Below are 27,490 nucleotides of genomic sequence, written 5' to 3'. Positions count from 1 at the left end.
AGCCACAGCTGCTCTGGGCACCCTATGCCAGGGCCTGCCCACCCTCCCAGACCTTTTCCATTTCTGGTTGTGCCATTCTGGTGTCTGTTACATACCCAAGACTATGTCAGATTTTCTCCCCTTTAAATAAAATACATCTTTGTCAGATTCAAAATTAAGGAAAGTATTTTATTTCTCCTCCAAAAATTGATTTTCCTTTTCTAATAGCATTGTATTAGTGACTAAAAAGGCTTTGATTTTTAGAACATCAGGTGGAAAAATAGGAGTGTTTTAGTAATCTCATGTGGGCACCTGTGTACCGGTGAAATTTAACTTATCACTTTAGAGTGGTTTAGATAGTTATAGATAAATCGATTTAGTTAATTAAATTGATTGTTCTAGAGTGGGTTTTCATCCAGCCTGGCCAGTCAATTCATAAACCACTGTCTGTTGTATTTGATTGTATTTGGGAAACTGGGGAGGATTTATGTGACTTGGGCATCTCAATAAAGATTTCAATGAAATTATTTTTAAAAAAATAGGGGAGAAAGAGAGAAAAGGTAATAGAATATTCCCAGCTTCAAATAACATTTGTAGCCTGACTATTAATAAGATTTTTCCTTGAATGTAAGAGCTTTATGGGTCATAGTGAATACAGTCTCACAACCTGGGACAGTGGAAGGTGTGGTGGAACTGGATGAGCTTTAAGGCTCTTCCAGCCCAAACCAGTTTGGAATTCTGTGAAAAAGAATTGGTTTGTGTCCCTTGGCTGGTTTTGGTGCCTTCCCTGCAGAAATGTGCTTCAACACCATGCCAGGACAACACAGAGGATTTTGAAGAATATTCTTGCATGGCATTTTCTGTATCCCTGTGGTCCCAGGAGGGCTTTCATCCAGGTTGTCATGAACCCAGTGACAGACAATGATGTTCCTACACCTCTCAGCCCCCAAATTACCAGGCTAGTCCAGAAATACGAGGCCTTGAGGGAAGGAATGTCAGGAGAAGGGCAAAGATTCAAAAGATGCTCTATCCCCGATGTGGTTCCAGCTTTTTTATTCCATGAGATCAGGGGGGAAAAGAGGGCCAGCAGGAAGGGTCATGGCCTTATCCAGGCTCTGGACAGGGAGGGCTTCTCTGGCTCTCTGCCAGCCCCGTCAGAGCAGGAAGGAAGGGACACTCTTATCTTATCAGAGTCACAGGGGTCCCTGGAAATGGGGAAAGCATAGACTGAGAGCACTGTAACAATTCAGAAATATCTCTACACTGGGATTGCATTTCCCTGTTGTTTAGGGGGTGGCAGAAGGTCAGAGTGGGACAGAGTGCTTGCAGTTCCAGTGTTAGAGGGAAATAGGTTTGGGATCCCATTGTGCAAGAGGTGACAGAGAATGTTTCTGCTATAATGTCTACTCTGGAATTTTGGAACTGAGGAGGATTTCCAGCCAAACTGGGAAGCACAGGTAGCAGGGACAGACCCAGGTAATGGCTGAAGCAGTGCTTGAGTGCCAGGGGAGGTTTAGGGTGGATTTCAGGGAAAGGTTCTTCCCCCAGAGGGTGCTGGCACTGCCCAGGCTCCCCAGGGAATGGGCACAGCTGCCAGAGCTCCAAGAGGGTTTGTACACCACTCCAGGGATGCCCAGGGTGGGATTGTTGTGGGGTTGGGCAGGGCTGGGAGCTGGATCCATGATTCTTGTACGTCCTTCCAGCTCAGGATATTTTGTGGTTCTCTGATTTCTTTCTCATGGAAATGCTTTGGATCAGAGAGGTGCCCCCAGCAGTCCCAGTGTAGTTCAATATCAGAATGAATCACACAGACTCCATTTTCTTCATGCAGCAAAAAGCCCATTCTTTATTCACATAATTCATGTTACACAGTTTTACAGACCTGGTGTGTGACTCCAGATGGTTAGTAGCTTTCTTGCCAATTACTCTATTGGTTAGTAAAAGATATTTTACTCGTCCATCAAATCTCTCTACTGTTAAATTGTTTATGTATTTTTTTCACTGATTCTCATGGGATGGATTTAATGTTCATACAGGTGCTGGTTGTTTCACCCAGGAATAGATTGTTATGTTAACAAACTGTTCACACAAGGACTCCTTTCACATGGGAGCTTGCAAAGTGCCAGCTTGACAGGCCAGCCACTGATCTCACAGAGCAGGCCTGATTTTATGAAGCCTTTCTTTATAATTTTTCTATTTTAGTGCAGCAGTTCAATTCTTCCCAGTGTCCATGATTCTCCTGATATGGGTCTTAGCAGAAAGAACAGGAAGTGCCACTCTCCTCACTCTGGAGGTTGTTGGGTTTCTCTGATCCCAATGAGAGCTTTGTTGATCCCTGCTGTCTGTTGGTCTCAGAGCTGTCAAAAAATTCCTGCATTACAGGGAAAAAATGCATGGCTTCAGAAACAGCCTCAGGATCAAACTGGGGACAGACCTTGGAAGGGAGGAAATATGGATATTTATCTGCCATTTTTGGTGTGATTGCACAGGGCTGTTTCCTGTTCCAAGTGGAAATACAAGGATACTGGAAGGATGTTTGCCAGCCACTGGCAAGGGCAAAAAATGATCAGGTTGAAAACACAGGGAGGTTGTGGAGGAGAGCTCCAGACTGGGGAATCTTGGGAATGATCTGAATGATTGAATTCCTGAAGTAATAGCTAATTCTGATCCTGAGGTATTGCAGAATCATATATATATATATACACTATATGTAAAATATTCTGTTTATAAAGACAAGGATACAATAATGGAATCATTTAGGTTGAAAAACCCTCTGAAATCATCAATTCCAACTATTGACCCAGCCAAGCACAACACTAGTCCATGTCCCCATGTCTTCCAAACACTTCCTGGGATGGAGCTTCCAGGGACTGACTGCAGAATTACAGAAGCACTTTGCGTGACCCAAGTGAGTTGGTGATAAAATGGCTGATAAAATTAGGCACGGCTTAAAATTAAAGTGAAACGTGTCAGAAAGGATCACCCTAAGCTTTTATATGAAATGATGGGTTCTAGTCTGACTTGGGAATGAGATCTTGGCATTGGAACTGGGAACGGAGTGTGAAGGTGGCTCAGTGATCCCAAAAAAAAAATATATATATAAAGGAAATTGAACATTATAAATCATTAGTGAAAATAGAGAAAAGAACAGGGAGCAAAGCACTGCAGCTCTGAACAGATCCAGGTGTCCTAGCACAGTGTCCCAAAAAGGACAGGATAGCGGTTCCTCCAGGTGGGGAAGGAAGAAGCTGGGACAGACTGGAGGAGGAAGCAGCAGTTCAGCCTCTCCTGCAGTGCCAGGGTGAGGAGTTTCCAGCTGAGACAAGGAGGTGGCAGGGTTAAAACAGACAAAATGGGCTCTTCTCGAGAAAAGAAGGTTGAGTGCAGACCTCAGCACCTTCCAGGATCTCAGGGAAGCTGGAGAGGGACCCTGCAACAGGAGCTGGAGGGACAGAACAAGGGGGAATTGTTGGAACTCAACATGTCCCTCAGACATATTTGGAGGTTCCAGGCCCAGGTCAGAAGCATTTGAGACCCTGGCAGGCAGATGGAAACAGCTGTGATTTTGGATTTGAACCATGGAACAATTTTCCAACCATGCAGGGAGAACAAGAAGTCACAAAAGTTTAAATATTATAGTAGAAGTAGTCACAAAGTAGAGGGAAGAAATTTTAAGTTGTGTACAGGAGGGTTTTAAGTCCTGTACAGCAGGGTTTTGGTTTTGTACATGGGGGTCAGAGGTTTTAAGATGGATTTGGGATTTGGGCCTGCCCTGTCCTCCCTCTTTCTCCTTCCTTACCTCCATGTTCTTGGTGATGTTGGCACTCACAGATTGGTTTAGAGTAGGAAGGCACCATTTAATATAGGTAATAGGCACTGGGGAAAAACTGTAACCATGTAACACGTAATGTACCATATAAAAGATAGAAAAGCACCATTTAATATAGGTAATAGGCATTGGGGGAAAACTGTAACCATGTAACACGTAATGTACCATATAAAAGACAGCAGCAGCCCTGGGCGGGGAGAGAAGAAGCAGTCGGGGTCAGAGAGGATGTCAGGGTGTGTGTGTGCCTCTGCCTGAGCTGTGAGCAAACCACAGCAGCCCCAGAAGAAAATCTTTTAGATAACTTGCAATAAACTGTCTTGAGACCGAACAACAAGAGACTGCTGAGCCTTTCTTTGGAAGCTCGGCTTGGAGGAGAGACTTTTCCACCACACGGAGCCACCCCTGACCCAGGGTGATCTCTGGTAGGGAATGGGTTCAGACTGACACAGGGGAAATCAAGATGGGATATCAGAAAGAAATCATTCCTTGTGAGGGTGGAGAGGGGCTGGGATGGAATTCCCAGAGCAGATGGGGCTGTCCCTGGATCCCTGGCAGTGCCCAAGGCCAGGTTGGATGGGGCTTGGAGCAGCCTGGGACAGTGGGAGGTGTCCCTGTCATGGCAGGGGATGGAACAAGATGGTTTTCAAAGTCCCTTCCTAGCCAAACTGAGATTCTTGCTATAACTAATTTGACAGGCAGTACTGTGGGGCTGAATGCTGTCCTGGGCTCAGCGGGAGGCCAGGCTGGCTCATGGAAGACAAATTTAGTAATAAAAAGAGAAATCCAGGAAGATCTGAGCTGTGTCTCTTCGCCTCTAGGCTCCTGTTTTGGCTGCAGTTTCAAGCATGATTTTGGAGTTGTTCTTACTCTGTTCAGCAGGGGAGGTTCAGCTTCCTTTTCCCTTAAAGAGCGGTCAGGCTTTAGAAAAAAAATTGCTCAGGGGAGTGTTGGAGTCACCCTCTCTGGAAATGTTCAGGAGACATCAGGACATGGCCCCTGGGGACATGTTTTAGAGATGCTGCTGGGGTTGGACTCAATGACCTTGAAGGACTCTCCCAGCCTTGGTGATGCTGTGATTTTGTAGCTGTTTTATTCTGAATTTCAGACAGCACAATTCTAGCAGGCAATGAGGAGATGCCCATCAGTTGAGGCTCACTGGACTGGAAGTTCTAGGATTAGAGAAATGCTCCATAAGTTTTAAGACTTAAAAAGTCCTGCATTTTCTAATTTTTTGCTTGTTTTCACTCCTTCAGAAACTTCATATCTGCAAGATTTGGTTGATTTTTTTGCAAGAATTTCAGCTTTCAACTCTTCCCAGCCTGTTCCAATCTCTTGGCTCTGTCATCCATTCACTTTTGTTTGAGTAGCTCCAAATTTCCCCTCTTCCCATGTCTAAATTTTCTTGTATTTCAGAAGATTTATGCTTATTTTTTGCTGCTCTAAATGTTGGGGTTTGTACTCCGGGCAACAGGTTACAAAAAGAATGGAAAAAAGTTCATTTTCATTACAGAGTTGCACCATCCTCTTCCTGTGCTGAAATTTTCCAAATCATTCCTGTGCATCTCCTGTAGGTGCTAAGGACAATAAGTGTTTTTTTAAATTAGTTTTTCAAAGGTTCAACCATTAGGTGAACTCAGATTTCAATTAATTCTCTTTGAGACAGACATTTTTTCTCTCTTGGTTCTAATACAGTGATGGGATTTGATGTAGAATTAAAAATCTGAGTGCAGGGACAGGGTTTGTCTTTATGATAAAGAAAAATTTCCTTTAAATCATTAAAATATTTCTTCAGATCAGCAAGATTGACCTTACATTTTGCATCAGAGCAATGAAATCATTAAAATCAATAATTGGGAAGTCCTGTAATACTTTTATTTTCAGAAATTTCCTTTCTGCAAGATAAAAACAATCCTTTTCTGTGTAAAATTTAACATTCAGAATCTAAAACTTGGCCTAGTGGTTTCATATATGGTGTTTTATTTAAGGGAAGAAGAAGAGCTGTAATATTTGGAAAACAATCTGTAATTACTGCAGCACCCCTATAGGGTGCCCTGCTGGTCACCCTTTACCCATGGCCCTAAAATGGATGTTTTGGAGTTTATTTTTTTTTTTAAAGCCCAGCATCCAGACATGTTTTATACTGATTTAATTTCCCTGTCACAGTGACACCAGTCACCTTTCTTCTGTGTTATAAAGACATTTTGTGCTGCTTGTCCTTAAGCCAAGTTTTAGTCCAGTTCAGTGTTTTTTTCCTTGTGCTGTACATGCTGACCTTGGCAATTATTGCCCAATGCTAAAGTTTAGCCTAAATGCTGTCCCTCTTTTCACCCTGCCCTCCCTGTTTTACTGAGTGATCTCCACTTTCAAAGGAGCCACTTTGTCACTCTTCCTTCCCTCTCTCCCTGCTCTCAATTTTAATCACATCCATTTCAATAACAGATCACAGAATCCCAGGATGGTTTGGCTTGGAAGGGACATTAAAGCCTATCTGGTTCCACCCTCTGCCACCTAATTTTGTTTTCCTTAAATCTGAGATCTTCTTGGAGCTCAGTTTGCAGCTCCCCTTGCCATTCTTCCACATGCATTTGTGCATAGCCCCTCACCAGGAATAAATCCTGACATCCCAGTGTTTTTAGGATGTGTGAAGGTCATATTTGTCCCTGTGCTTTACTCTCCCCTCAGCTCCACTTGTTGGGATTGGAGGGGACGGAGAACTTTTTTGCAATTTTTTTGCTTGGGGTTTATTATTATTATTAATTTGTTGTGGGTTTGATTTTTGTTTGGGTTTTTTGTATGTTTTCTTTGCTTCCAGGGATGGACCTTCCCATTTTTACCAGATAAAAGATCTGGCATGAAGACAAATCTCCCATTTGGTGGGGGTTTTTTAATTTATTCCTAATTAGATTATTTTACACTTCAGATAACTCTGTAGTCCTGGAGAAAATGAGCAGCATGGATGTGTCTTAGCTCAAACAATTCCGTTTCCTTGCACCTTAAGACATATTTTTTGGATGGAGGATTGCTGAAGTGTATTCTGGGATTCCATGGAGAAATGGGAACTTAGTTTTATCTAAGGGGACCACGTTTTGCTCTCTTTTAGATGTTTCTCTAGGACAGGACCTGCTGTTTTGTTAATGAGAGGGGACATGGGAACTGGCTGGAGAATATTCCAGCTCTGGACAGTGCTGAGGAGCTTGACTTGATCCCTGTGGGTTCTTCCCAGCTTGGAATTGCACTCAGTGATATCTGTGGGTTCTTCCCAGCTTGGAATTTTCTGTGCTTCCATGAGGAAGCCTTTTGTGTTGCTCTAATTTCTCATTTTGGGGGGCAACTGTTTCATCTGTTGCTTTCAAGGAGTGAATTTCCTGTTAACTCCCACAGCCTCCCATTCACTCTTCACCCCTTGCATCCCTCCTGGAACTGCTTTCCTGTCATCTCCAGCCACCTTCCATCAGGATAAAATTATGGACACTATGAATACAAGCAGATTCAGCACAGCTGATGTAATAAAATCAGTTAAATAATCTGTGAGAATTAACACATTTCACATAATTTTGTTTTGTTGTTGTTTTGTTTTTTTTTTTTTTTTTTCCTTTAGCTGCTTTTAACTACTGAGTTGTACCAGAATCTAATCCTGTGCTGCTTTTTTTTGTGACTTGGTAGAAGTGTGAAGGTCATGTCCTTGGGGTTATTTGAGAGATCCCTCATTATTTTGACACTAAAATATTTTCTTTGAAGGACTGGAACTCAAATGTTTTGTGGCTTAGATACCTGTGCCTTTCTGGGTGAAGAAAATGTAAATTGTTTGGTGTTTGTGCTCCGAAATATGTGTTAGGAAACAACCTTTGGCCAGCAAGTCCAGGCAAGTATTTAACAGGGCAATGTGAGGGAAAAGGGTTTGCACTCTCAATATAGGACTCAATGTCTGGAACAACTCTCATGAGGTATAACTTCATCTCTTAAAAAAAAAAAAAAAAAACACAATAAAACCAAAAATAGCAGAGAAATCATCCCCCAAACCACCACTAAACAAAGAAGCTAAAAAACCCCAAACCACCACAAAAAGGAAAACCCCAAGAAATGGGGCACTGGAGCAAAAAAATGTTGATGTTAGTTTTTTATATTTTTGGAGTTTTATGAAGGGGCTGTGTTGAGTTCTGCTTGTAGTCAGGTGCTGCTTCTAGGTCTGATTTTATGGAACATTTGAAAGCAAATCAATTCCTCACATTGTAATACAAAATTCCTTGTTTCAAACAAAAGGCAAAAAGAAGTGGCTGTTTGCAAATCTTCCATCTTTTCCTTAAATAGTGGTGTCTTTGGAAACAAAAACATGAAATTAATCCATATTTTGACTGGTGCACATGAAGGAAAACTGAAGTGATTTTGAGTGGAAGTGCTCAGTGAGGAAGGACTCCTTTGCTTTGTTATTTTGGGCTCCGGGGTTTCAAATCTGAAGTCCAATTTTGGGAGCAAACAGCTCCCTTTGTGTTTGGCCATGTGTAATTCCCAGCACTTCAACAAAGCCTGCAACAGTTTCCTGGGTGAATATTCCTGCTTTTATCCCAGAATGAGCTCCAGGCTCACTTGGACATTGAAACAAGGCCATTATTGTGGTGTTTCAAGCTGTTCAGAAGATTGAGACCCTCTGTTGTTTGCATTTTCCTTTTTTTTTTAGGATCTCTTTACAGCAAGGAGCATTAAGTGTTGTTATAAACTCTCAGGGGTTGTGTGGAAACTTTGGGGCAGGAAGGGACCAATTTTACTTGGAAAAGCAGAAGAAAAGGGTATTTAATGATGGACAACCATTGTTAGCCCTGTGGGGAAGAGCACATCAGGAGAGCCCTGGAGGGGCTGGAGCGTGTCCAGGGCAGGGAAGGGAGCTGGGGAAGGGGCTGGAGCCCCAGGAGCGGCTGAGGGAGCTGGGAAGGGGCTCAGCCTGGAGCAAAGGAGGCTCAGGGGGGACCTTGTGGCTCTGCACAGCTCCTGCCAGGAGGGGACAGCCAGGGGGGGTCGGGCTCTGCTGCCAGGGAACAGGGACAGGACAAGGGGAAACGGCCTCAAGCTGGGCCAGGGGAGGCTCAGCTGGGACAGCAGCAGGAATTTCTCCATGGAAAGGCTGCTCAGGCCTTGGCAGGGCTGCCCAGGGAGCTTTGGAGTGCCCATCCCTGGAGGTGTCCCAGGAAGGGCTGGAGGTGGCACTCAGTGCTCTGGGCACTGGGCACAGCTGGGACTCCATGACCCTGGAAGTCTTCCCATCCTAAGAGATTCCAGGATTCTGTGATTCCATGATGCATCTGCTGATAAAACAGAATCCCAGCAGTGTGTGTTGCTTGAGGAGCAGACTTTTCCTGGGTTTATCTCACATGCTTTCAGGACTTTAACTTGGGCAATAATTCCATCTCCGGACAGATTTTGAGTTTCACCTTCCTGGGTCAGGTGCCAGAGTCCTGCCAGGCATTTTGGCCCATGTAGTTTGTTTTTATTCAGTGAGGCATCGACTGGACTGGAGCCTGGGGTATTTTTTCCTGTTCTTCAAGAGTAATCCAGATATATTTAAAAAAGAAAAATCCATTTTTTCCTAAAAACTGAAAATGATTTTTTAATGGATTATTTAAGGTGTCGTCTCCTCCTTTGAAGACAATAACAGGTTTTATGCTTACATTTATTTTTATTTGGAATAGAAGGTTTTAAAACTTTTTATTTAACAGAGTTTTTATCATTACCAAATTATTGTTGTTTAATAAGCAAAGGGAATTAACATTTTTCCAACCAAGAAAAGGTGTGTGAATAAGAAATGTTTAAAAACTTTGATGAAGTCAAAGTGATTTTTCCAGACTGAGATTTCATGGACTCTGGATTTGAAAACTGAGGAATTATCTGTTTGAAAGGGGGGAAATACCAGATCAGAAGTAAAACCTCTGCAAACAGAAAGTCCTGTTAACAGCAGGAATTTAGGAATCACTCTGTTGTGATCCAGGGTCTCTGTGCATCCAGATTTTGGGCATACAAATTTTGGCCATAGGAACAGGAAGCTCTCTTTCAATGCCCTGCTGTTGTCTTGCTGCAGTATCATGTGCAGGACTGCAATGAAAGCTGGTTTGCTTTTTATAAACTGGAGACCAAATTACTTTTAATCTCCTAATTCCCTTGTTTCTTTGCTTTAATTAGTTGTTGGTTGGGACGTTACAGGAAAAGAAAGCAGTATCACATGTTTTTATAGGATTAGCACCCTGGAATGGGCAATTAGTTCTTTTATCTTTAGGAAGTTTGAGAATCAGAGTAAATCAGGTGAAAAATATCAGGGAGTGACTCCTGAATGGTGCAGAGCATTGAGATGTGGGGGTTATTCATGGAAGTAAAGAATTTTGCTGGACACATCCACAACTTCCCTGGCACAGGGTGCCCAGAGCAGCTGTGGCTGCTCCTGGATCCCTGGCAGTGTCCAAGGCCAGGCTGGACAGGGCTTGGAGCAGCCTGGGACAGTGGAAGGTGTCCCTGCCCATGGCAGGGGTGGAATGGAATAAGTTTTATATCCCTTCCAACCCAAACCAGGGTTGGGATTTAAAAATAGTCAAAATCCAAATTAAAATCCCACCCATGTAACACTGAAGATGTGGATTTGGGGAAAGAGGAAGCAAATGTGTCCATGTGTGCTGTTCCAATCCTTTGGGTTTAACTCTTGCTGCTGCTGTGGGTTCTGCTGTGCAATCAGCATTTTCTTTCATCCCTCAGAGATTTTTCCAAAAGTCTCAATCCTGAGAGTTTAAGGAGCTGTTTTTACACAAGGATTGGGTTTCTTGTGGCTGTGTAAATGTGACTGTGATGGAAGGTGATCCTGTTCTTGTCTCATAGCTAGTTTTTTGCTGGTATTTCTCTTTTCCATCATGTCGAGTTCTATACTAGGGGACCTGAGAAAAAAAGTCAATTTTTTAACTGAATTACGACCCTTAAGTAGAACCATCCCCAGTCGCTGTTCATAATTGGGAATCTTTGACAAATGAGGTGACTTTTTTAGGCTGAACAAGACAATGGCCATCCTCTCCCTGCCTTTGCCAATCTCCACATCGAGATCCTGGATGAGAACAACCAGAAGCCTTACTTCACCAGGTCTACCTACGAGGGCTTCATCCTGGAATCCTCCCCGGTGGGAACGACCATCTCGGACAACCGGAACCTGACCTCCCCCCTGCAGGTTGTGGTGCTGGACAACGACGTGGAAGAGGTACAGCTGCTTCTTTTGGGGTGGTTGCAGTTTTATTAATTTCAAAGTTCTTTCTTTTTTTTTGTTTTTTTTTTTTTTTTAATTGAGACAAACCTATTCAGATCCACAAATACAAAAAAAATTATCACCTTAATTTCATTACGATTTTTTGGTTTCGTTCCGAGCTCAGATAGGCTTGGAAGTGGGTTTTTTTCTGATCTGTGTTCTGCTCGCCTCTCTGGAATACTCTATTCTGTTCAAGGTGGTGAATGCTCAGTGCACAGAGGAATCAAAATGCATTATGTGACAGGGATCAGCCTGCCCCACAACATGGAAATGAGAGAGGAGAGCTCAGAGAGAAAGGAATTCCTCATTTGAACCAAAAAGGAGTAGGTGGAACAGCAGAAGGCTGAAAATTCATTGCATTCTTTGCTCTGTCAGATTTTGATGTGACATTACTCAGAGTAGAAGTCAGACATCTCCAGAGGAATAGTAACCAAGTAGTAACATATATTTTGAGGCTTTCTTCTTGTTGTGGAGTTCTGCTGTCTCTGGGAGAGAGAAAGAAACTCAGGTGGATTAGCATCTAAATGAATGGAGAGGAGCTTTTTCAGGGGTGTGCAGTGATACAAGGGGGAACGGCTTCCCACTGCCAGAGGGCAGGGATGGATGGGATTTTGGGAAGGAATTGTTCCCTGGGAGGGTGGGGGGAGCCCTGTGAGATTCCCAAAGTAGCTGTAGCTGCCCCGGGATCCCTGGCAGTGTCCAAGGCCAGGTTGGGGCAGCCTGGGACAGTGGAAGGTGTCCCTGCCCATGGCAGGGGTGGCACTGGATGGGCTTTAAGGTCCTTCCAACCCAAACCAGTCTGGGATTCTGTGGCACACAGAGATCTGCCTGCAGCTAGAGGGGATCAGCCTCCTCCTTAGGTGGAAATATTTCATGTTCCTGTTCCTTTGGCATCACCTGGTTCATGCACAGCCCTTTCCTAAGCCGTGGCATGATGCAGGTCTAATTTGGATGTGAGAGGACCAGATGGAAGTGCCTGTGTTTCAGTTCATGTGCCAGGGATTCACTGGGTACTTCTAACCTGCTATGGGCAGGAGAATTCACAGAATTCCAGCTGGGAATGCAGCAGTTGCATAGAGCTCCCACATAAAATGGCCAAACCCTAAAATTGCTCCTCATGGAGCTGGATGGGAGCTCAGGGTGGCATTGTTGGGAGAGGTAATGGTCATTAACTTCTGCAGGTCTCAGTGTCCTGATGGTTCCATTGTACTTCTGTAAATTCATGTATTTAAGATTATATTTAAATTTAAGGATTGCTGATGAGACACAGAGACAAACCCCCTCTGCCCTGGTGCATCCCAGTTCCCAGTGGTGACCCTGGTCAAACGTAAATGAATTCTGCCTGCTAATTGAAATATTAAAATGACTCCATGTCCTCAGGTAAATGCAGAAAGAAGGTGCTCACTTAACTGGGTGTCTGAGGAAAAAAATGAACAAAACCCACTCCAAGTTGAAACCCTGTGGGAATATAACAGAGTCCTGCTATAAACCTCGCAGAAATTAATTTATAGATGGGACATTGCAAACAGACCTTTCAGTAGAGCAGCACTGCCAAGTGCTGATATAATTAAGTGCTCTGTTTAAATGGCATAAATTAAATTAAGCTACAGGAGTACCTTTAGACCTGAGCAAACCAAAGCTGAGATGAGGAACTTAAACTGTGTGAGCTGAGAGCTCTTTACATAAGGCTTCCCAAGCCTCTTTTTCCCTTCCTCTTCAGTTTCCATGGGAGAGGATTAATTTATCCAGTGGTTAGGGTTGGCGGTAAAGCTGCACTGAGTAACAATCATGGATTGGGTTGGGACCTTAAAGTGCCACCTCTGCCAAGGGCAGGGACACCTTCCACTGTCCCAGGCTGCTCCAAGCCCCATCCAAGCTGGCCATGGCATTCCTGGCTTATCTCATGCAGGACCAGGAGTTGGACCTAATGATCTTTGTGGGTCTCTTCCATCTCAGGACATTCTGTGATTCTCTGGATTTTTATTTTTTTTCAGAGAACTTGTGGGGCATTTGAAGGAATTTTACTTAAAGATGTCTTGGCAGCAAGACAAGCAAGCAGGCCTGTCTCAAGCAGGCAGAGCAAGTAATATATAAAATAAGTTTTAAGTGCAGCTACAAGTACAGGTTATGAATTTTCAATAATATATCTGAGAAGGAAAAAAAAAATAGATTTTTTTTTTAAACCAGGAGAGCTGAAGCATTTTAAATACCAAAGTGGTTTTCTCTGATATTTGCCTGATTGCTTCTATCACTCACAGTTTTTGTTTGAAATTGTTTTGCAGTCAGTGCTCTCTCTAGGGGACAGGTCTGCTGACCCTGGACAGTCCTGCTGTGACACTCCAACAGTTGTAACAACTCAGGAAATATCCTTCACAGAATGAAACAGCCCATTAATATCATTATTAAAACAAACAGAAGATCAAGGCAAAGACAAAAAGCTGCTTTCATTCCTTTAGAATTTTTAAAGATTTGGGTTAAAATTTTTTTTGATCTTTCCACTTAAGGAAAACCATAAATATTAACACTGAATTGCTCCTGTAGCACTGTCTCTCTTCCTTAATTATTTTAGGATTAATATCTCACAGTTTCTGCCTTCTGGCACTCCCAGGGAACAATTCCTAATTCCCAATATCCCATCCATCCCTGCCCTCTGGCAGTGGGAGCCATTCCCTGTGTGCTGTCCCTCTATCCCTTGTTCCCAGTCCCTCTCCAGCTCTCCTGGAGCCCCTTTAGGCTCTGAGCTCTCCCTGGAGCTTCTCCTCTCCAGGGGAGCACCCCCAGCTCTCCCAGCCTGGCTCCAGCCCCCCATGGCCTCCTCTGGGCTCATTCCAACAGATCCACACCTTTCTTGTGTTGGGCAGACAGAGTTCCCCCTGCTTCCCCTCTACAAGGCTCTGGAAAATCCCAGATTTTCCAGGTGAACATGGGAGAGATTTTCTCCTTTCACCCAGAAACAAGGAGGACAGATGCTGGAAGCACCTTTCCAACAAAACAAATTTTTCATGGATGTTTCAGTGCTGATCATGCTCCACTTGAAAATGTTGGAAAACTCAGCTGTGCCATCAGAGTGTCTTTGTTGTCACTGCAGCTTTTAGGGGATAGGTCTATGCTGCAAATTAGGAAGTCTAAGCAGTTTGGGTACTCTTGGAACTGGTTCTGACTGCCCTGGAGAACTTCACAACCAAATTGACCCTGTCCAAAAACTTTTGGGATTGTTGAAACACACACAGAATTAATACCCTTGTCTGCTCAGTCTTGGCAATATCATAATTATCCCCAATAGTTTTGGTTTCATCTTCATCAGTTTTAGAAAACTGCTTGCTTTCGGCAGAGTTGTAACCCCTGGTGGGATTTGAGGAGCAGAAGGAATGGAACATCCATGTCCATGCAGGAATTTCTTCAGAGATTCTTCAAGCAGAACACACTTGAGCCCAGGCTTTGTTTATTGGGTGCAGCATTTTGTGTGTCTCATTTTCTTGCTATTTTTGTCTGTAACCATGAATCCCCCAAATGTTCTGCTGTCCCTCAGTCCCAGGTTTGTGCTTCCTCAAGTGTTCATTTTGTGTTTTCCTTTGTAGGTCCCACCAGGTGCTTTCCCCGTAGGTATTGGGTGTTTTGTGTGCAAAACACCTTTTTTGGGTTGAATTGTGTGATTTCTTCCTTTCTTTCCTCCCTTATTTCTTCCTGCCCTGATGGTGTTTGAGGCTGTGACTGTCCCTTGGTTTGTGAAGCCTGCAAAGAGCCATTTAAACACATTGGACCCCATTTAGGGCATAAAGTCATGCATTGTGGTTGATTAATGTTCATTAAATTATTACAAGTCTTCAAAGACATCCTGAGTATTACAGAAGTGCTTTTTTAAATTCAAAAGTACCCCAAGTTCAAACTGTGTGCTTGAAATGCTCCTTGTGGGTTGCATGTGATTTTTTTTTTGTGTGGGTTGTGATCATTTTCTACTTAAAATTCTACATTAAACAATTTACTAGAGACCAGCCCTGTCTCCATGACCCAGTAATGTCATCAGAAATCACCATGCTGAAATCCATGCCCCAAAATAAAATTATTTATAAAAACAAATTATTGAAAATTGTGTTGGCAGTGTAGCTGGAGTTGTTCTCTCTCACATGAAATGTTCAGTTAAGCCAAGCTGACTTTTCAGGCAGCATAAAATGGGATAATAATGTCCAAGATCCCTGACAATAATGTCAAATATGCCTGGTAATAATGTCCAAGCATAACAATGTTTTTCCAGATGAAGGGAATAAATTGTTCTGTGGCACTGACATGCCTGGGAGGTGGTAAAATAGGCATTGATTGCTGTAAAGGCAATTACCTTCCATGTTAGGAGAATATTTCTAAGACAAGGATAGCAAAGGAATAGGACACATTACTTACTCCAGGAGGGTTTGGGATCTCCATCACTGTTTTTTCTCAGGAATAAATCAGGAAAAAAGTGCTGTTTATTAGTGTTCAAAAGGACATGGAAGCAAGAACTGCAACACTAACTAGGGTTTTGTAAATTAAATTCTTAATGGATGTTATAGTGTCTACAAAGTGAGCAATTATGGGCAATTACCTTACCTAAGTTTTCTTGGAATGAAGAGGTTGCTGTTTGCATTGCTGGCTGTAAAATGGCTTTTCATTTTCCTGGGAGCTGCAGTTGCAGCTTTAGGCACTGAGAAGCCACTGGTGTGGAACACCTGGATAATTCTTTCCCATGGTTTCCTGGAATGTTTTCTCATTTAAATTGCAGAATATTTGGGTTTTTTGGTTTTTATTTGGGCTTGTTTAAAGCATTTTCTGTCTGTCCTGGTGCCACCTGGTGCAGGTCAGGGTTGGGGACCTCTCCTGTGCTCCCAAGGGTTTTAATCCTCCAGGAATGGCACTAATGGAGTGACTCTTCTACAAGAGCTTTGGATTCAGAAAGAGTTCAGAGAAGTAATGCTCCTTTGGGGATTTTTTGCTGAATTCAGCTTTTCTGCTCTTGGGATTGTTTCTGGAATTCAGCTATCTCTCCCTACGGGCCTCCTCTGTAGGGATGGGATTTGTGGAATGACCTTGGGAAGCAGCTGGTAAAATCCTGGATTTTCTGTCATTATTTGTACCATGCCTCTAGTTCCTCACCTCCACATTTCTGGGGCAGTTTAAAGCAGTTTTTAAAGATCTTGTGTCCCGGCCTCTTGCATTTTCCTGGAATTTGTATTCCCCTAACAACAGAAATAAACTCTGTACCTCATGAACGAGAGCAGCAGGAAGTCAGGTTAAATCAACCAGAGTATGGACAAGGGTACAGAAAGTTGTTGGAATACTGTGGGCAACAAAAAGAAATGTAGTTTGAAAATTTAACTAATGTAGAGCCTGATCAGTTAAATAACTCAAAAACCCCTCAGAAGAGGTGGAAATCAGGAGTGACCCAAGTCCTGAAGAAGCCATGAAAAAATTTACAAGGCTTTTTACCTTAAAATGTTACTTTTCAGTTCATTTATTATGCTTTCCCCCAAAAAACTGAGAGGTTGCTAATTCTTCATCAATACATTTGGATTCTTTCTGGGACCTAAAAAGACCTCCTGAGCTGCCTTTATTTCCTGAAATACTTCACCACGTGTCATTCTCTTTGTTCAGTGCACCACCCCAGCTGTTTTATTGTTCTGTTGATTAATCAAGTTCAGTTTCTTTTGGGTTTTAATATGAAGATAAATGCTTGAATCTGGTTTGTTATATTAAGTTGTGTCTGGCTTAAAAAGTACTGGTTTATGGGGGGGAAAAGGCACTTATTTAAAACCACTAGAAGTACTTGTTTGCAATTGGATTTTCTTACTCTAGTGGTTTTTATATACATTTTTCATCAAGAAGATTAGATTTTTGGGCCAGCAGTGAGTTTTTTTGCCTTTTTTTTTTTTTTACAGTTTTTTAGAGTTTTAGTGACAGCATTCGTGCTTATTTAGGTTTCAACTAAAACAAGCATTTGCAGCGAGTTGGAGACTTAATTGGCAATTTAATGTCCCTCTGAATTTATAATAAAATGCTCTTTTTTTCCCTTGGTATTGTTGAAAGACCAAGGATCCACAGCTCCATCTCTTCCTGAACGACTACACCACGTTCTTCACTGTGACTCAGAGTGGCATCACCCGCTACCTCACCCTGCTGCAGCCTGTGGACAGGGAGGTCCAGCAGCTCTACACCTTCTCTGTAAGTTAAAAGAATACAACTCTGTCACATCCAAAAGCTATTTATCTCCAAGTTTCATTGCAAAATTGAAATGTCTGCTCATTACAGTGGCCACGGTTGTGGCAATTGTTATCTGTAGGGTGTCAATTTCTATCAGACATCAGCGCCCGTGTCGTTTATTTTTTTTTTGCAAATGGAAAAATGATGATTCCTGACACAAAAATCTCGCTCAGATGTAAAACAACAAAGCCACAGATTAATGAAAGGAGAATACAAGAAAACTAGGCATCACTTCTGTGCCTCTGACAGGTGTCCAGAGGTTTAGGTTGGATATTAGGAAAAATATTCTTCACTGAAAGGGTTGTCCAGCCCTGGCACAGCTGCCCAGGGCAGTGGTGGAGGCACCATCCTTGGAGGGATTTAACAGATGTGAGCACAGAGCACTTGGGGACATGGGGCAGTGGTGGCCTTGGCACTGCTGGGGTAATAGTTGGACCCAGGCTTGGAGATCTTTCCCAACTAGAAGTAATTTAAGATTCTATGCTGATCAACTCAAGGCTTTTCTTTATAATATAACTGCTCAAAACATTATATTACAGTAATTATATTATATATGCTATAATGCACTATTTATTATTAACAATATATTTATATTAATCATATCATTAAATATAATTATAATTAATTAATATTAATAGATAATATTTATTGTTTCTTACTAATACTGTATTAATAAGAAATACAGTACAATATTAAAATATAATTTGCTGCAAAATGAACTCTGCATCCATAGAGCTACAAGTAAATAAAATCCTCTGCTTTCTGCTTTGTTAAAAAAATACTGTTATGCCTTAAGGATATTGTCTGGGGTTTTGCCCCCACAAAAATGTAATTACCTTATCCAATCAGCAAAGTATCCCAGGACTTTTCTTATCAGCTGCCCAGAAGAGGGAGAGCAGTGAAGGATGAGTTGGTTGAGAGCAGCATTTTAGATTCTCTTGCCAGCACCTTCTCCACGGCCCCAGAATTGGTGCCTGATCCTCATCCCACTGCAGCATCTGAGCTCTCTTTTTTATTCCTGGTCTTGTTTTTCTCATTGCCTTTTCCTCCTCATCCCCAGAGCCAGGAACATGAGCCTTAACTTGGGCTTCTTGATTTATTTTTGTCCCAAATTTAAAAAAAAAAAAAAAAAAAAAAAAATAGGCTGACAGAAATCACAGCCAGAAGTATTAAAAAAAAAAAAAAAAAAAAAAAAAAGAGGGGAAAAAAAGCTTAAATGGATTTAGTATTCCCTCAGGTTTTGGGTGAACCCCTAACAATACTACAACAATTTGGAAATGGGCTGTGGGCAAACCCAGTTCTTCTCCAGGGGTTCCCACTCTGTGCCTCCCTATTTTCTGTCCATTTTCATTGGAAAGGAAAGCACAGATTTCCTCTGTGGAATGAGAAGAGCCTCCAGGTCTGTAATTCCCACCTCAAAATGTTGTCTGGGAGGTCTGATGCCTTGAGAAGGCTGCCCAAAGCAGAGGCCAGAGAGAGATAAAGAATGAAGCAGGAATTTATTAAAAGCATCTCCTCAATGGATCCACCTTGGGCAGCACAAGAGCCCAGCCAGGGCTGCACCCAAGATGAACCAAAATGGTCCCAAAATGCACGAGCGCTCACGGGGCTCTCACTGGGATCAGTTCTGATCCATTTGCACATTGGAGTTCATTGTCCAATTCCAGCTTTAGGTTATGAAGTTTTTCTCTCTTCAGCCCACGTTGTTTGTGCTCTTGGGCCTGAGATTTGGATCATTTGTCCTTGGTCCCAGCCAGAGAAGGAATTGTTTTGTCTCCCTGCTCTGTGAAGAGAACTCACCATCCTTAATGTGAAGCTCAGACCTACACACTAAAGCAGCACAGCATATGAAAAATATAAAAGCTAAACCTGAGGCATCAGGTTTAACGAAGCTACTGGGCAAGACTCCATGAACTCAACAGCTCCAATCCCAACCCCATCCTTGAAAAATTCCCAGTTATTCCCTCTCACTTCTACATTGGACAGGTTTGGAAGTGTTTGCTTTGCTAATGCACATGCAGGCTCAAGCTCTGCTGAATCATCCTGTAAGTGTAAATGCAGAGAGAAACAAAATGCTGATTTTGGGTTGTCAGGCTGTATTTTCTGTTGTTGGGAATGGATTTCTCTTGGAATTGTACACAGAACACACCATTAAAATACCTTCCTGTCTTGCTTTTTTTTGTCCCTTTGAAGATGACAGCTTCTGATGGAGTCCAGGAGAGTGTCCCAGTGACTGTCAACATCCTGGTGATCGATGCAAATGATAATTCCCCAACCTTCTCCAACATTTCCTACAGTGTCAAGATCTATACTGATATGAAGCCTGGGGAAGGTGTCATAAAGGTAATTTCAGGGGTTTTATTACCTTTGTTAACTCACTTTTTGTTAGCAGATCGTGGCCTTGCTCATCTCAATTGGAAATGCTTTGAAACCAGCTGGAAATGAAGTTTGTCTGTCTGCATCCAATTCAATAATTAAATATCTATTCAAAATTGCTAATACTAAATATCAGGCCTGTTCTAGCTGTAGAGCTGCAGCTCAGCAGCTTCCTCTGAGGTTCCACAAAAAAATTTCAGCTGGAAAATCTCAAAAGAAAAAGAAAATTCTCATTTATTGGTGGGACATTGAGACAAAACATTTTGGGAGAAAGAGGTAAGCAGTGGAGTAGGACATAACAGAGAGTGTTTTCCCATGCCAGAAAACCTGCTGGGTTTTGCAAGCTTGTTTGTAGAGCAAATGAGCAATGAAAAATGGGTTGAACACAGGCCCAGAGAGAGCTGCTTCAATTAAATTTCACCAGCACTGATTTATGTTTTAGTGCAGGACTGGAGGTGAATCCTGGTGACACTGACATTAAAGGAAAAAGCCTCTTTTTGTGTAATTCTTCCAAGATCTCAGCCCTGCTCCGAGTGCTGCCAGTGCAGATGGATGAGCAGACAAGATGCCATTGGTGGCTTTCTAGAGTGGTTGAAGGCAGTGGGAACACTGGGAAAAGAAAATTAATCAGCTGACTTAAGTATAAAATGTCATTTTCTGAACTGTAATCAGGAATTCATTTCAGTGTAGCAGTGCTGAGGAGATGGTTCAGAAAATGGCATTTTCTGTCCCTCCTGTGCCTCTTGAGCTGTACTTGTGCCTTTGCATCTTCGGCTCTTCCTTTGTGTTGTTTTGTCCCCTCATCAATTTAGGCTACGAGTGTCCCCATCAGGGACAGCCACAGGGTCATTTCCAGCAAGATTTGAGGGAAAGAGAAAAAATAGAAGCATAGTTAAATTCCTTAAAATGCTGCACAAGGCTGAGTGGAAACACAACAGCAAATACTGTTGTCCTGAAGGAGCCAGGGAGCACGAGGCAGAAAATGCTGCTAAATGAGATTTCTGTTGGGGAAAAAAATGTTTTCTACTCAAAGTTGGCCTTGAGGATGCTCTGAGCTGCCTGAGGTGTGTTAATGATAGCTGGGAGGAAGCAGAGCAGCTCCTGGGCCTGTCTGAAGCTGCTGAAGTGTTTCTGTGCTCAGAGGGAAGGCACTGCTCTCCAGCTCCTCAGACACATCCTGGTGTTGCAGCTGCTAACATATTCCAAGCCTGGAGGCTCTCAAAGAGCAGGAGGACACATTTCTTAGGAAAACTGAACCAGAACAGGTTATTTGGGGAAGTCGGGCCTTTAGTTCGCCTCTGCTAAAAAATTTAAATTAAAAGAGTGAGGTTTTCCCAAATCCATGCTTCTGTCTGCACAGTCAATACACGGCTACTTGCAGGTTTTCTGAGTTTATAATCTGGTCAGAGGGAGGAGGTAGAAAATTCTGGCTGGTTTGGGAGAAGAGTTGTTTTTCATCTCATCCCACATTACCAGATGAGTTTCTCAATTACCCACTTAAAAAAAAAAAAAAAAAATCAAAGGGTCAGGTCTTAGGATTTCATAAAGAGGGCCCATCACAGGAAGGACCTGGAGCTGCTGGAGAGAGCCCAGGGCAGGCACCAGGATGAGCAGAGGGATGGAGCAGCTCTGCTGGGAGGAAAGGCTGCACAGCTGGGATTGTTCACCTGGAGAGGAGAAGATTTGGGGGGACCAGATTGGGGCCTGAAGGAGCTGCAGGAAACGTGGAGAGAGACTCTGCACAAGGTGGAATGGCTCCCACTGCCAGAGGGCAGGAATGGATGGGATTTTGGACAGGAATTGTTCCCTGGCAGGGTGGGCAGGCCCTGGCACAGGGTGCCCAGAGCAGCTGGGGCTGCCCCTGGATCCCTGGCAGTGCCCAAGGCCAGGCTGGACAGGGCTTGGAGCAGCCTGGGACAGTGGGAGGTGTCCCTGCCATGGCAGGGGTGGGGTTGGATGAGCTTTGATTTCTCTTCCAATCCAAACCATTGCATTATTCCCTAATCAGGATTTTGGGCAGCTGCAATCTTTGTGAGGTTCCTTAATCTCTAGCTATAAAATACCTATAAATATTTAAGTATACTTCATATATGTAAATGCTTTAGAAAGATTGTCTCAAAGGCCAAACTGAAGTTTCTTTCCCATTTTTTGAACCTTGAGACAGTGATTTCCAGGGGTACTCATCTTCTTGTCTCCATGAAGAGCCAAGTCACCTTTTACCCCACTCTCCCTCCTGGGGTCAGCATCCTTTGGGATCCTCTGCTGGGAGAGGATGCTCATCTCTGACAGTTCCCAGAGGAGAATCAGTTCATAAAACCACTTTGTCTGATCAGAGAAAAGCAGGTTAGAAAAAGAACACTGACCTCCACATGTCTGAACAGTCTCATAACCATCTATAATAATCAGACTGATTTTCAGCCACTTGGCTTTTATTATCCTCAGGGTACTATTCTTACATTTCTTATATATTTTTTCTAGAGTGCAGTTGCAGGAAAATGTACAAATAAAAGGGACAAATAACCCCAGTATATGCTTTCTTGCTGCCTCATTTTGTGGGATATTGTTTTGATTTTACTCCTGAAAAAAGCCCCAGAACATAATAGCTTTTAATTTACTTGTTTATTCTGTCCAGTACACTCTTAAAAAATAAAGGAAATTTTAAAATTCTTAGGTTCTGCTTGAAAATGATCACCAATTGCAGGCAAATATATTCATTACAAGCTGAATTCAATTTCCCCCCCATTTTTTTTTCTTTCTGCCTGGATGATTAAAGCAAAGACTTTTCCTTCTTTCCCTGTTGCCTTTCAGAGAAGTGACAAAACCAGGTTTTATTTTTGTTTCAGTTGTCTCCTCTCAGTACCTGTGAAATTTTTTCAGGCCTTTGCTGAAGAAAGTTAAGTTTAAATGTCTGTGTATTTTGCTTCTTTCAGCCTGAAAATTTCTCATTTTTCCTTCTCCTTTCATAGGTATTTTATTGTGTTCCTTGAGAGCTTCTCAGTTAAAAAATCTGTACTTTAAAAGAGTTAAATGTGGTAAATAATAACTGTCACTACAATGGTTATTAACAGTAAACCTAGTAAAGTACTTAATTCCATCTTTTTTATGTTATTATATATTTGCTGCCAAGTTTTCCATTTTTTCACTGCTGTGACTCACATATTGAAATGAGTTACACACTGATGGGTGGAGTTTGTAGCAGCAATGCAACAAAATTTCATCTCAATAATTTAAATCCACTGTTTTTCTGTCGACAGCCCTCATTTTTATATTCAGGATGCAGGGAATAGGGAATATTGAGGAGGAAAATGGGAGAGCTGGAAAGGGACAGAGGGTGAAAAAAGATATTATTCACCTAAATCTTGGCTCATGGTGAGAGTTTCTGTATTTTGTCTTTACAGGAAACTTGTGGACTGCTTTTAAATGTAATTCATGGAATGGTTTGGGTGGGAAGGGACCTTAAATCCCATCCAGTGCCACCCCTGCCATGGGCAGGGGCACCTTCCACTGTCCCAGGCTGTTCCAGCCTGGCCTTGGGCACTGCCAGGGATCCAGGGGCAGCCCCAGCTGCTCTGGGCACCCTGTGCCAGGGCCTTCCCACCCTCCCAGGGAACAATTCCTAATTCCCAATATCCCATCCATCCTTGCCCCCTGGCACTGGGAAGCCATTCCCTGTGTCCTGACACTCCAGGCCCTTGTCCAAAATCTCTCTTCATCTTTCCTGTAGCTACCTCAGGTCCTGGAAGGTCACAGTTTGGTCACCCCAAAGTTTCTCTTCCCCAGGTTGAACAATCTCAGTTTTGCTCTTCCTACATCCTACCTCAAATTACCCACATACTTTCATTTCTCCCTAATTTCCTGCTGCAGTGGCAAGACTTGGGTTCATGGGCTCTCTTCCAAGAGCAATTAAATAATTTCTTGATTGAAAATGGAGATTAAAATACACAGAGGATCAGTGCCCTGTTCCCCACTGAAACAATTCTGTCTGTTAGCACCAGTACAAACTAATTTTAAAGGTCCAGCTTAGCCTAAGTTCTTGATTTACAGCTCTTGAACGTGCATTGTGCCATAAAAGATCAGGACAGTTTAGTGGAAATTTTAAGATCATGGAATAGCCACAGCTGGAAGGGACCCACCGAGGTCATGGATCCATCTTGGCCCATGAGGAGATTTTTTTCTGTTTTGTCTTTACAGGAAAATTTGTGGGCTGGCCTGAAATGTAGTTCATGGAATCCCATGTACATTACAGGGAATCCAACCCCTGCCCTGCCCAGCCAATCCCACCCTGTGCATCCCTGGGAATGTTGTCCAAACACTCCTTGGGGCTGTGATCTGTTCCATGCCTGACCACTCCTAAATGTTTCCCTAAAACAATCCTCGCAGAACTCATCCCCAAACCCCACTTCATCTTTTATTTACATGTTTATTTGCAACCTTTTGCTTTCTGCCCATCAGGTAATTCATTTCCATCTCCAAAGCAAAACTGATTAGCAGAGAAAGAAAACAAAACCAAGCTGAGTTTGTATTGCTCAGCCAAGGTCCCTGCAGACTCAAGGAAAAAAAATAATGGATTGAGGCTTGATGAAATGTCTGAAGGAGATAATGAGAAAGTATTGAAAGTATTTTAACCTACTCAGAGGTCATTATGTGTGGTTGACTCAAGTTCATGAATATCTCCATAACAATCCTGAATTTTCCCATCACACTGAATGTGGTGAAAGCTGCTGGGAATGTTGGTCACCACTTTATCTTTCAAGGGCCAGGTGATCACAAATGTTGCTCTGAGAAGGTTCCAAGTCAAACATTGAAGCCAAATTTCCTCCAGTACTGAAGTGAGTCTGAGCACGGCTTATATCATAACCAAGATGTGGCTTTATAAACTTAACTCCATCCTCCTAAGCTTAAGGCCATCCTTTTCCTCCCAACAGAACCATTCCTAAACTTCCTTTTCCTCCCAAAAAAACCACTCCTAAATCTTCTTTCCCTCCCAGGAAAACCACTCCTAAGTATCCCTTTCCTCCCAAGAAAACCACTTCTTGCTGCAGCAGAATCCACACCTATTTTGCCAAACTTTTAGTACATTTAATGATGATGCAATGGAGCTGATCCTGCTGGCTGAAAATTTCTTAGCAGAATAAATGAAACCTTGTTTTGTTCATCTCCCTTTACATTTTAGCCCATTTCTAAATCTTGTTAACTATGGAGCTCTATCATGCTGGGACAGCTGGAGATGGGATTTCTGGAATCATATATTATGGTAGCAGTTAAACTTTAATTCTGTTTAATCCCAGGTTTGATTCCGAGTTTTGCCCCCAAAATGTTTTTCAAATCTCTTTCCAAGCATTCTGTATCTGTAGGTTTAATTAACCTTCTTAGTCTCTGTGCTTGTGTAGTCAATTAATTTTCCTTTTTCATGTCGTCACAGTAAAAACTGGCCTGGTTCCAAATCCTGCCATTAAATCCTCAGGACCCTGTATTTTGCAGAAAGGCTTTATTTATCTTTTTTCTGTGTGTGTGTTTCTGTTACTTTTGAAGTTCAGTAGACAAGGTCTTTACAGCTCTGTCACTTGGGTGGATAATTATTCTCTGCAAGGTTAATTAACACACCCAGGTATGTATAGAAACTATAGAAAGAGTGATTAAATTGCAGTTTTCATAGCACGGCTCCTTCAGAATTCTACAAGAAATAAGAAAATGAGGTAGAAAAAAAAACCTCACAGAAATATTTATTTATTTTTAAATTTTTAAGAGGAGATTACCCCTGATCTGTGGTTTTTGGGGAATTTCAAGCATTTATCCTATGCTCACTATACAATATGTTCCAAAATGCTATAGGAGATTAATTAAGATTTGTTTCTAAAACTATTGTGGGCTCAATTCTCGGCTTGGAGAATATTAATGACTTTCTAAATGAAATTTTGTATTTCACTGAGCCTTTGTGCATAAAAGATTATCTTAGAAACCAGTTATATCCCTGAGTTTTTCCCTGGAAGTGTCCAAGGCCAAGCTGGATGAGCCTCTGAGCAGCCTGGTCTAGTGGACACTGCCCATGGAACTGGATGAGCTTAAAGGTCCCTTCCAACCCAAACCATTCCATGATTCCATGAATTCACATCCTCCCCTTGGTGCTCAGTGTTGTGTGTGTGCAAATGGGATAAACTCAGATATTGCAGCTCTGGGGTTTATTCTTCTTTTAGTGGCAAGGTTTGGTTTCTGCTATTTTGAATCTTCAGACACTTTTGGGCAAAGGTGTTTTGATAGTTCCAGGTGGTGGTTTGGCAGTTGTAGGTGGTGGTTTGGAATTGTAGGTGGTGGTTTGGAACTGTAGGTGGTGGTTTGGCAGTTTTAGGTGTTTATTTGGCAGTTTTGAGTGGTGGTTTGGCAGTATTAGATGGTGGTTTGGCAGTTTTGAGGGGTGGTTTGCAGCTGTAGGTGGTGTTTTGGCACCTGTAGGTGGTGTTTTGGCACGTGTAGGTGTTTCTTTGGAAGTTCTGGGTGGTGGCTGGCAGCTTTAGGTGATGATTTGGTAGCTTGGGATGCTGGTTTGGCAGTTGTAGGTGGTGATTTGGCAGTTTTGGGTGCTGGTTTGGCAGCCTTGGGTGGTGCTGTGGGAGGCTGTGAGCTGCTGAAGTTGATGTGATGCTGCACTGATGCATAGATGATTTTCTATGCTAGCACGGCAGGGCCACCAGAGAGTTCCTGTCCCTGACTCCAGGTGTCACAAGGTGACAAGAGGGGCCCAGAGGCACAGGCTGAGGCTGCTGTTTGCTGGCCTTGCCTCAGGGAGTGGCTGTTGGTCCTGCCCTTGGCCTTGCAGTCGGTGCTGAGGTTTTCCATCACTGCTGACATCCAGCACTGCCATCCTCCATCCCTGCTGCCCCAGAGCAGGAGTGTTTGTGTCAGGAAAGCCAAGACAGAGACCTTTGCATTTTCACCCTCACACTGGGATCCCTGCAGGGATCCTTCCAGAGAGCTGGGATTACTTTGGACATCCCAGGAAAGCTCTGCTGCCACCCCTGCTGGTGCCCTTTCCCATTTCCCACCCCCTACTGCTCGCCTGCAGCTGGGAGCAGCAGAGGACACCATGGTGCCATCATTCCCTGTAACTTCCACTGCTGGCTGCTGGATGCACAGCTGGATGCTGTGGCCTCTGGATGTTCTAGTGCTGCTCAGACCACTTGATGTCATTCCTTGTGCTGTTTGAGGAAATATCCTGTGTTATGGAAGGTCAGTTGAGGAACCTGTGTATCAGCAAAACAGCTCCTAAAGGAGGAAGAGACAACAAGACCAGGTTGAGCAGGGCTTAGAGCAACCTGGGATAGTGGAAGGTGTCCCTGCCCATGGCAGGGGGTGGAATGGGATGAACTCCAAGGTCCCTTCCAACCAAAACCACTCTGGGATTTTCTTCCATGATTCACTAAAAGCAAATCAGTTCCCTGGGCTCTAATTCCTGGCTGAGTGTGTGTTTGATTTAGTGTGGCTCACTACAGAAATGGGATAAACTCAGTGCCTTTCCCAGGGGAAGGGGAGAAACCCCTCATTTCATTATGTTCACCATTAGAATTTGGGTCCAATACCAGGATTTAGATTTTTCTCAAGGGATTGAAAGACAACATGGCACTTGGGAACATGGGTTAGTGGTGGCCTTGGCAGTGCTGGGTTAACAGTTGGACTTGACCATTTTAGAGGGCTTTCCAAGCTGAATGATTCCATGATTATAAGTGTGTATCCCTATGGGACAGCTGCCATTTCCCTTCCACTTGGCTGTCACAGCCATAGGTGCATATGAACACAAACATTGCTCTCCATCTCTG

The 27,490-nt window shown here is 43.0% G+C and overlaps 1 protein-coding gene across 1 annotated transcript in view; it reads left to right on the top strand.

The window, feature by feature from the left end:
* Positions 1 to 27,490, top strand: part of PCDH15 (protocadherin related 15) — a 633,545-nt gene that overhangs the window by 474,343 nt on the left and 131,712 nt on the right. The window contains exons 14-16 of the mRNA XM_077784512.1: positions 10,824 to 11,030; positions 17,130 to 17,264; positions 19,497 to 19,646. Coding sequence (XP_077640638.1) covers positions 10,824 to 11,030; positions 17,130 to 17,264; positions 19,497 to 19,646 — 492 coding nt within the window. The remainder of the gene's footprint in view (positions 1 to 10,823; positions 11,031 to 17,129; positions 17,265 to 19,496; positions 19,647 to 27,490) is intronic.

Source organism: Lonchura striata, chromosome 7, assembly GCF_046129695.1.
Source record: "Lonchura striata isolate bLonStr1 chromosome 7, bLonStr1.mat, whole genome shotgun sequence".
Taxonomy (NCBI): domain Eukaryota; kingdom Metazoa; phylum Chordata; class Aves; order Passeriformes; family Estrildidae; genus Lonchura; species Lonchura striata.
Note: the sequence above shows the minus strand (reverse complement) of the source record. Positions and strands in the feature narration are given on the sequence as shown.